At 43.3% G+C, this 11,454-nt stretch overlaps 1 protein-coding gene across 1 annotated transcript in view; it reads right to left on the minus strand.

Annotated features, from left to right (window-relative positions):
- Positions 1-1,189: 1,189 nt before the first annotated feature.
- LOC139470057 (sphingosine-1-phosphate phosphatase 2-like) overlaps positions 1,190-11,454 on the minus strand; it is a 23,918-nt gene continuing 13,653 nt past the window's right edge. Inside the window, exons 2-3 of the mRNA XM_071252345.1 lie at positions 6,076-6,165; positions 1,190-3,368 (exon numbers count right to left, since the gene is read on the minus strand). Of these exons, the coding sequence (XP_071108446.1) occupies positions 2,805-3,368; positions 6,076-6,165 (654 nt within the window). The 3' untranslated portion in view covers positions 1,190-2,804. The remainder of the gene's footprint in view (positions 3,369-6,075; positions 6,166-11,454) is intronic.

Below are 11,454 nucleotides of genomic sequence, written 5' to 3' on the forward strand. Positions count from 1 at the left end.
TAAGTGAGAGTGAGTGAGTGAGTTGTGTTTTAACGCCGCTTTTAACAATATTCCAGTCATATCATGGTATGTCAGCTTAATGTGGGAGGAAAGCCCGAAGTGGTGCAGGTCTCAGACGTTTACCACTTCGGTGAAACCCACGAGCACGGGTATGGTGCTGACAAACCTAGAAACATAATCGGGGCGAACCGGGATTCGAACCCATAATCCTAGGTTTCTGGCGTGCCCATGGGACACCAACTCTGCACAGCGAATTGCGGCGCCATAGACGACTGGGCCACCCGTGCCCCCGTTTTGAGTGAGAATATTATCCTGTGCAGGTCCCACATACGCACAAGTTGACATCAATAGATGACCAAATTCAACCTTGATTCTCCACTGGGGTATGACCATTTCAAAATGGATCAAACTGGATGACAGATGTCTGGAGGAAGATTGGCTGAGTTTATGTAGATCGGTATCAGTTGCATTGACAATGTGAAACATGCCGTTAATGAATCAATCATACCTGACAATTTGTACATAAGTGTCAGCTGTAGCCATGGCAACAAGCATCTAATTACAGCGATAAACGGAAACATGTTACCTAAACCTTGAAAACAGCAGGCTCTATTTCACTCCAGAGCCCGCTTGTTATGTTATTGTTGGGGAGGTGGGATGGTTTAATAATTTTGTACTCGTATAGCACAATCATGTGTGTGTGCGCGTGCGTGCGTGCGTGCGTGCACGAACTGCCTGCGTGTGTACTTGTCCGGACTAACGCCGGTTTTCAAAATAGCGCTATCCCGCTGAGATATTATGTCGCAGTTTAAAATGGATACCTCACTCAGATACAGTATACTGACTCCGAGCTAACCAATCCTTGTTTTATCCCCTGGTGCCGATCGCCAGGCAGGGAAACAACAAATACCATCTTTGAAAGTCTTTTACTATGCCGCGGCCGGGGATCGAACCACCGACCTTTTGCTCCCCGGGCAGACGCTCCATTCCCTAGATCACGGAAACGGTCAAATGCTGTCAAAAGGACACACTACGCAGGTCTGTTATGCGTCAAGATGGCGTCATGCCCCAAGATGCACCGCGCACCGCACTTACCCGGATGTTAACAAAAGAACAGATACGTACAAATGTAGAATAACTCGCTTATTGTTTTCGATTCACAGAAGAAAACAAATCAGTTTCATGCAAGGTCATTATTTATTTCATCAATTTAACAATTTTAACAGCGAATATAAATAATAATTGTCTATTTGTTCACAACAGCATATGTTATATTGGCAATCATTTATGAAATACATATGATAATATATAATTGTTGTGTATTGTGTTCCTAGCATGAGTGTCTCGCTCTGGTATGAGTGAGTGAGTGAGTGAGTTTGGTTTTACGCCGCTTTTAGCAATATTCAAGAATATCACGGCTGCGAACACCAGAAATGGGCTTCACACATTGTACCCGTATCGGGAATCGAACCCGGGTCTTCGGCGTGACGTTGTATGTGTGGTTCTCCGTGAAATGTCGTGTCCTTTAACCAAAGATGTGGCATATTTATTGTCTTCAAAATGCTACTGAAATCGGTACACGTGAATGTGATTGCGTGTGTGCAAAGCAACGACGGCGACTCGACAAATATGCGACAAATAAAAAATATATTTTGATAACAATGTTTCGCACTTTAAACATCGAATACAGTGAATATTAATGATCGCTGAATTCGTGAACCGAATTCACGAGATGGTCAGTGTGAGTGAGTGAGTGAGCGATTGATGAGTGAGCGTTTGAGTGAGTGAGCGATTGATGAGGGGGTAAGTGGGCGATTGATGAGTGAGTGAGTGAGTGCGTGGGTGAGTGAGTGAGTTAGTGATTGAGTGAGTGGGAAGTACGCAACCTGTTACAGAATTTCAGTTACACAGGCCATAGATGTTTACCACTTTAGTGAAACCTTAACGGAAAGGTGCTCTCAAACCAAGGATGATATCCGGGATCAGTCTTGGATTTGAACTCAGCGCCAGCGGATCCTGGTACGGCAAGGGTATGTAACAACACACCCATAAATAATGGCAAATTGGCAAGGGTTTGAAGTGACATTTTAGTGGTAGTAAGACATACTTACATAATACCGCATATTGACATTAAACATTAACACAGTTGACGAAAAACATCTATTTAAATAAAATACAATCATATATATGTGCTCGTGAGTCTCACATTCTGCGAATGGTTGTGTGTGTGTGCGTGCATGTGTGCGTGTGTGCACATGTGTGTTTGTCATTTATGGCATTTGATAAAGCAATTTAATATGAGAATATCACTTTGCAAATTATTGTAATTTACGAATTATGGAATCTTTCCTTCATGTTTCACTCCACTGGTATCACGCTGACATGGGTGGAGATCGCGCATTCCTTAGATAATACCAGTTATGTAGTGCCTACTACTCGTCTTTTTCTGTGCACTGTTGAATCGAATACACGCGAAGTTGCTAGCGAATTCAAACCAGAATTTTAAAAATAATTAGGAGTTACCAAATATGACAGACATGTCTGCAGCAATGAACTGATCTGCTTAACATTAAGACACAAACTGTTTGCTACTGAATCCTGTGATCATGCCATTTGCCCGAGAACAGTTACATGTTTTGTTTTCAGATGCTGGCGTCAATTGACACAGGAGATACTTTGACACGATACTTTGCAAGACGTAGTTCTGAAACGTCGTGAATTAGAAACAAGAAGTTCTCCATAAAAAGTGTCATGTATTCAAGGGTCCGGATGATCGTTTTGCTATGCCATTTATGTCCTCTGTGTTATAATACCTCAAAGTAAAAATTTGACCGACATATGCCCATTGTCTTATGTACATAGGGAACCGCCCACAAGACACATACTCCCATCGAGAAATAGCTGACGAATTTATACGCTGTTTGCACTGTAGGATGACTCTTGTCCGGTTTTTCCAATCCGAAGAAATACGAAAACGCTTTAATGGAGACAGTCGTAACCACTTCTCTAACCAGTGCTAACACAAAGGCACCAGAAAACAAACGAATCATGGACAAAGCCAGCCATGCTACAGTGGGGCTTGCAATGGCGTATGGAGGTGTCACTTCCGGTGGAGAGGTCAATCCAAGATGGTGGTTGAGCCACATGCCGTAGGATAAGCCCACGGTGACCGCAACGGTCCCGACTGCGTCGCCCTTGGCGGAGTGCTGGTCGTTACCCGGGTAACACACTGTACACAACGCTAGTCCTGTGGTAAAAAGGACAAAAGGGGCGCTAGGATGAGTCTGCTGGAATGTATCAAACTCCTTGAAATAAGGCGTTGCAACGATGATGATGACCACTGAGAAGAGGAACCCGACAAGAACATCCTGCGGAAAGAAATACACGTATTAGATTTCAGTCTCTTCCACAGTATCAATTACATCACATAATCCCCGATTACATCATACACAGAATATATACTACTCAAAAGAAGTTAAAGAACACCCAATTCATATTACTATAGTTAGTTAGTCTCACATGCCAAGACAGATTATAACTATAGTAATATGAAAGAATCGGGTGTTCTTTAACTTCTTTTGAGTAGTATATATAGTCAACCCGTGAAGATCCGGGGTAGAATAGGTCTTCAGCAACCCATGCTTGTCGTAAGAGGCGACTAACGGCGATGCATGCCAGAGCATCCCGATTTCGTGGATCGATGCTCATGATGTCAATCACTGGACTGTCTTGTCCAGACTCGATTATTTACAGACCGCCGTCATAAAGCTGGAATATTGCTGAGTGCGGCGTTAAACAACAACAAACAAAACAAACAAACCAGCTTCAATGTTGGGTTGGCGGCATCAACAAAATGGCGGCCAGACCCATTGATTGCGAGAAACTGAAAACTGACTGACAAGCAAACGAAGGCTCTCAAAAACATTGATGGAAAGAACTTCCGCAGCTGATGAAGACAGTGCCGCACGTGAGCAAATGTCAGCTGATGAACGTCAACAAATACAACTTCAATCTTTATATTGACAGATACATAAATCATAACAAAACAATCCATTAAACCTGAAACTTATTTAAAGCGAACTATATCAATGCGGAGAACCGTGACGTCACCCGTCCCAAACATTCTATTTGGAGTGACATCCCTCGGTTCTACAAACAGTTGGAAATGGCGGCTACGGCAATGTCATTCACTTGAAATAAAAAGTTGTACTCGGCAAAGATAGAGATGGAAAGAAATCCAGACCCTTCTGATGCTGAAAATGGATTGATATTAACGTTCTGTGAACTTTGGGTGTGTGTTTGAGTCATACTACGTCTGCTGATGACGGGGATTGCCGCTTGAGGCGGTGCGGTCTGATTTCCTGAAGCAATACACGATAGTAAGTCGAGCATTGGATTGGTCGGTAAACTTTGGATGTAAGTCAAGAGCGGGTAATTTGAGATTTGTTAGTGTAGGTTTACCGAAATGTTAGCCATGCAGATATAGATCATGAAGGCCGCGGTCATTTAACTGGAGAGCGGTATAAACAACCAATCAACAAACCAACATGTATGAGCACACATTCGACTCAATTTCTGAACCTAACGGTTTTATGAAACACACAACAAAAAACGTTCATCTTAAAGACCTCCCGGAAGAGAAAATCTATTGAGGAATACAGTTCGAATGACCACACATTTAAATGATTCACGCTACATTCAATGAGTAAAGCTATGGTAAACACAAACGAAAATCTGAATCAGGTTGTATTGATGGGTATGTGATAGGCCAGGTGTTCATGAACTTGATATACCTCCATTGATTTCTGACGGTCTAGTATCGCAATATAACGGATTGGCAACAGACGGAGGTTTGTTGCCTAGCAACAGGTCCAAACGATTTGTTCTGTGAACAATAAGTGGCCGATTTTCGATAAACGATTAACAACAGTTTCCAGGAAATAATATTAACACTACATATGTCAGTTGAATAACACGACAGATGTTTGGGTGTTTATTGTTCGTTGTGGACAAAAGACATCATGAACTGGGAGTTTACTGGAATGTTTTCTTCATATTGTTGCTGGATTAGCAAATAAAATCTATATACCAGTAATCATCCAGGTTTGCTTGTTTGATTGTTTAACGACGCACTCAGCAATATTCCAGCTATATGACAGCAGTATAGAGTCCAGACAATCTAGTGATTGACATCATTATCATCGATCAACGCAATTGGGATACGATGACATGCATCAACCAAGTCAGCGAGTCTGACCACTCGATCCCGTTAGTAGCGTCTTACGACACACATAGTCGCCTGTTACGGCAAGAATGGGTTGCTGAAGACCTATTCTACCCCGGATCTTCACGGGTCTAATTATCCAGGTGATTTCGGGGTAGAATTGGTCCCGGCAACTCATGCTAGACGTAAGTGTCGAAATTGAAACCTGTCGACGTAAGACGTGGCTCATTTAATGTTCCGCCATTATATTGTCTGGTCTTAACTCCACAGGTAGCCGTATTATGGCTCGAATATTGCTGATGACTGCGTTCAACAAACACACAGAGAATTATTTGATAGAAGTATCGGTGGCCAAATGACGTAAGGCACAGCAAGTCACTTAACGGAGTGGCGTCCCTTAGAAGCCTTGACCCGATGCTCGTTGAACCCAGATTCAAACGGTAAAGGTCACCAAAACTGTGCAAACGGGTTTCACGTTTACACCTCCCACCTGCACTGGATCGTCAATAACTGTTAGATCAGAGTTAAAGCGAAACGCCTGTCTTTAACTATAATAACAAAATACCCCGACCGATATCTAGCGAACCGCTCCAGGGACATCTAAGCAGCTTGTAAACGACGTAAGCACATCTAGAGTTACCACCCTTGCTTTACAATCGGATTTCGTCGGGCAAATTCGTGAATTCGAGATAATATAATCAGACCATGGTATTCGTATTGATAAGAACCACGACACTTCCCAGTCGAGTATGTCAAATGTGCACATTGTCAGCGGGGAACATGGGAAAATCTTGCCCATTCAGTAACTAATGAGGAACGAGTTTATTGATGCAAGGTGAGGCTAGACGTACCAGCACTGTGTGGACGCCCAGGTAGAGTCGACTGAGGCACACCGTCACGCACCATGTGGACACCAGGGCAATGGCTGCGGCCACTGGGAACTGAAACAGGAAGAAAAGCTGAATTACTTCGTCACAGAGATCGTCATAAAGGATAAGAAACCTGCGTTAAAACATGGACTGTACCACAGATACGGGCGTCGTGATTACGGAAGAATAGGACTTTTTTATAATAATTATTCATCGGCGTGAAACACTGAGTTTTCTGAAGTTGAGAAAGGTGGTATTTTCATTGCAGTGAACATACCACTTGACATTTCACTGCAGGGAACATCACACCTTGACGGAACTATTGTCATACAAGAGTGGCGAGACGTGAAATATCCTCTATATATATTTCAGAATATTTTTTAGGGGCGGTCGGGTAGCCTAGTGGTTAAAGCATTCGCTCGTCACTCCGAAGACCCGGGTTCGATTCCCGACATCGGTACATTGTGTGAAGGTGAGGTGAGGTGAAATTGGGTTAAACGTCGCGTCCAAGATTATTGCATTTATATAGCAACGTGCATGCACGTGTGTGTGTGGTGTGTGTGTGTGTGTGTGTGTGTGTGTGGCTGCTTGTACTAGTCCGGACTGATGCCGATTTATAGTGCTAGCTCACTGAGATACCATGCCGCAGTTTAACATGAATACCCCACTTAGACACAGTGTACTGACTCCGAGCCGACCAGTCCTTGTTTTAACCCCTTTATGCTGAGCGCCAGACAGGGTAACAACAATTACCATCTTTTAACGTCTTTTGGTATGACGCGGCCGGGGATCAAACCCCGGACCTTCCGCTCTCCGGTCTGACGCTCTACCACAAGACCACGGAGGCGGTCGGAATGACCCCAGGGAACAGAGGAGCATTGTTCAATGGGAGTCGGTGATCTCACGACACATTGACGAGTTCTCATGTCAGTTGAGCCAGATCTCAAGATCCCACAGATGACATCCCTACCTTGTCAACTTGGTCATGTGAACAAGGTGTCCGACCTCTTATCAGAAGGTCCGTGGTTCGAATCCCATCACGGGACTCGGACATTTTATGGTCGCTACATTGACGCCCAACGCGGGGCTGAGCACGTTCATATTAAATTTGAGCAAAGTAAGTCTCAGTACCCTTCTGTTGACGGGGAAGTATGTAGCGGAACGTGGAGTCATCCCACGGATGACAATCTTACCTTGTCAGCTTCCTGACGGTGCTAACCTCTTTGGTCATGTGGACAAGGCGTCCGACTTCTAATCAGAGAGTCCGTGGTTCGAATCCAATAACGGGACTCGGAAATTATACAGAAGCAGGGTAGCATTACACAGTAACTGTAGTCATCGAGCCGATCGAGCAAGGGCAAGTCAAATATTTTTATGTTCACCTAATAAACACGGAAACGTATGGTACAAGTCAAGATAGGGAATTGCATCGGACATCAACCAGTCCCTTGCAATGTTATTCGTCCGTATCCCTCTCGGTTATATGTTGTTCTGCTCAGTGGTGTACGTTTCTTATATACCTGTGGAGCGGTCGGGTAGCCTAGTGGTTAAAGCGTTCGCTCGTCACGCCAAACACCCGGGTTCGGTTCCCGACATGGGTACAATGTGTGAAGCCCATTTCTGGTGTCCCCGGTCGTTTTATTGCTGGAATATTGCTAAGAGCGGCGTAAAACCATACTCACTCACACACCTTTTACTGTTTGTGGCAGACTGACATTTTTTGGTCACAATTATGCTGTAACACCGAATCAAACAATTTTTTATTTTCAAACCGCATGGGGACACTTTTTCCAGCTTCCTACCAACCAGATTGACGTGAATCTCGGTCCGATGCTACAGAGCATTTTTATGATAACTACGGTAACACCAGGAAACGCATTTATGGATAGGATATAACATGGGGTGGCCATGCTGTGGCTGTCAAAACAATATTGAAGTATTGTTTGAAGTATTGTTTGACTCCCGTAATCTAGAAATCAACTGCCCTCGAAACTACGATACTATTAATGAGAGGGTGCAGGAACATAATCAATGAAAACATTTCGAAATATTGTGAGAGAGATATTTCCGACGGCCCTCATGCCAAGGTATTATTAATCATTCGTAGCCTAGACACCAGACATTTATCGAGCTGATCTATCGAACAATCAGCGTGTGATTGCGGTTTACAACACGATAATACATGTAATTATGTCTTGATGTGGACATAGGAAATCTAGACTTTGCAGTGTGTACCATGCTGTTAATTGGTATTCCCATTACAATAATGAAACAGACATGACGTTCTTTAAATACGCAGTCCATAACCATGTGTTTACCTCCAGTTGGAACGGCGTTACACAAAAGACACATACTTTCTGCACAGGCAATGAGTGAGTGAGTGAGTTGGGTTTAACGCCGCTTTTAACAGTATTCCAGTTATATCGCGGCGTGTCAGCTTAATGTGGGAGGAAAGCCCGAAGTGATGCAGGTCTCAGACGTTTACCACTTCGGTGAGACCCACGAGCACGGGTATGGTGCTGACAAACCTAGAAACATAATCGGGGAGAACCAGGATTCGAACCCACAATCATAGGTTTCTGGCGTGTCCAAGGGTCGCAACTCTGCACAGCGAATCGCGGCGCCTTAGACGATCCCCGACCGCGTCATACCAAAAGACGTTAAAGAATGGTACTTGTTGTTACCCTGTCTGGCGCTCGGCATTTAGGGGCTTAAACAAGGACTGGTCGGCTCGGAGTCAGTATACTGTATCCGACCACTCCCTGTTTTAGCCCCTTAATGCCGTGAGCCAGACAGGGTAACAAGTACCATCTTTTAACGTCTTTTGGTATGACGCGGGGATCGAACCCCGAACCTTCCGCTCTCCGGGCGGACGCTCTACCAGTAGACAACGGAGGCGGTGGAAAATTATGGAAATTGAATATAACCATGTTAAGAAGACAGGTACATGTAAAAACATACATGTGCAATGAAGCATAGGAGTCACACTGAATGGATATTCAGGTTTGTGATGGTAATATGATTCAATTTTTATACAATGGAAATACAGCGTGGTTTTAAACAACCAAACAAATCACTAAAATATTAAAGTCTTCATATGGCAACCTCTGGCAATCAATCCTTTCCTCATCTTCCCGAGGCAAGAGAGTTAACTGACTATAAAAGTCCAGTTTCCACCCTTGTCGAACTTGGCTGGTATTATGGAGTTACATTTTGTCTGGAATAATGAGTCTATGCATAGTCCAATCAAAATCGCGCAATGAAATCAAAATCCGGTTTGTAAACTGTCATGTAGATTTCGGTCGATTGCAGGATTTGCAAAGCATGTGCTCCGCCAAAATGGCGTCAACAGATATTTTTTCAAATCTTTTCATTTTTTAAGCAAGGTGCTCACGTGATTTGGTGCACTTCGCGATGTAAGACCCGTTTATCACAATGTAGATCTTGATTATCGATCAGATCGTCTTGACTGGGCGCCGCCATTTTGTTTGAAGCAAATGCATGCGATATAAGAGGTGGAGTCTGATTGGTCCACAGGAGGGCTTAGAAGGGACATAACTCGTAATAGACACTGGTGGCGCTACGATCAAGCCCAGGAATTCGCGCCTAGTTCGGCAAGGGTGGAAATTGGACTTTTAAAGTCGGTTTACTCCCTTGCCTCGGGAGGATGCCCTTTGCTTAACAGTGAGAGGTTTCTCATCAAAACTGAGAAGGATATTTAACGTAGCCATTAACTTTCAGCAAAGGTAAATCAGTTTTAATTTATGATTCAAACGAATGAGTCAACACAAATAACTGATATTCGACTGATTTGGTGTTCGGCAAGAGGAGCTCACTCAAAAAAATACAGTGAACTACGGTTATAACGAACTTAAAGGGACCACTGATTTTAGTTCGTAATAACCATAGTTCGTTATAAGCATATATACAGCATATAGGGCTAAAACAAGGACTGTCGGCTCGGAGTCAGTATATTATGTTGGCACAATAATCTTGAACGCGACGTTAAACCCCATTTCACCTCACCTCACCTCACCTCACCTCACCTCACCTAAGTATGAGAAGAAATAAATTTGATAAATTTATGTTAGCAAAAACCTAGGTAAGTGCTTTCATCTCTTTGTGAACACGTTGTATGTTGCCATGGTGACAGATGTTACATCACAAGGAAGACAGCATGTATACGGTGGCAGTGTTGCATGAACATGTTATCTTCTAATGGCGAAGTTTGCAGATGACATTAGACTACAGATATTATCTAATATATATGCGCATATTACTGAAAACACTTTCAATTCAAAACATGTTTATTTTGGAACTGAAATGCATATTGCATACATAATAGGCCTGGCTATGATATTGTGGCACGTTAAACTGTTATAATATATTAACAATAATAACTCTTGGTGTATCTATCATGTGAAATTATATTATTAAGCATTGTATATAAAATAGTGCCTAACACAAGCTACAGCGCTATAACGAGGTTTTAATGTGGTAGACGGAAACGGGGTTTTAATGAAATAAAATAGACGGACGTGATTTCACGGAATGCTTGCTACCATTGTCGCTGTTCTCAAAGCTGTTGTGTGTTTCCATGGAGACACTAAGAAGCTTGGTCGACTGAACGTCGTTACACCCCGACAAAGTGGATTGTTGTTTATAATCGAACTCACTGGTTTGTTTTGCCTATACAATATAAAGCAGCCATGATACAGCTGGGATATATCGGTGTGCGGCGTAAAACAACAAACAAACAAATCACATTGAGAAACAAATAACAGGTTCCATTAATTTCCCCGTTCCAAAGTCTGGCATTGTTCTGATAATAGGTAACGACGTCATCACTGATGTCTTTGTGGACGTGTTCATCATTAATCTTACAGACCGATAAATCAAAGTGGAATTGTTTCAAACAAGTACATTGAGCACAGTGAGATAGGAAGCGATTACAAATCGATTTTATGCTCCCTCTTGAGAATTGGGGATGTATAATTGATTCTTTTGGGACCTGAATCAATTCACGATGCGCGAGAGTAGCTCGGCTGGTCCTGTGTCTGATAGTCGTCATTTATGAAATGGCGGAGGTGCTTTGACAGGTCACAATCGAAGTGAGGCTTGGAAAGTTCTCTAAAAGGCTAAAATTGATGTGTTATTCATCGATCTGCTAATGTATGTATGCATTTGGAATGATGTACCGGGATGTTTTAGATTGCGAGAGGGAGAGGCATTGTTGTGATATTAATGTGACCTGGACCCCGCCGCCCCCCCCCCCCCCCCCCCCCCCCCACCCCACCTACCCCCACCTGTAGAAGTAGCAGCAGCAGCAGTAGAAGTAGTAGTAGAAACAACAGTAGTATT

This window comes from Haliotis cracherodii, unplaced genomic scaffold, assembly GCF_022045235.1.
Source record: "Haliotis cracherodii isolate W230 unplaced genomic scaffold, xgHalCrac1.p SCAF_20, whole genome shotgun sequence".
NCBI lineage: Eukaryota > Metazoa > Mollusca > Gastropoda > Lepetellida > Haliotidae > Haliotis > Haliotis cracherodii.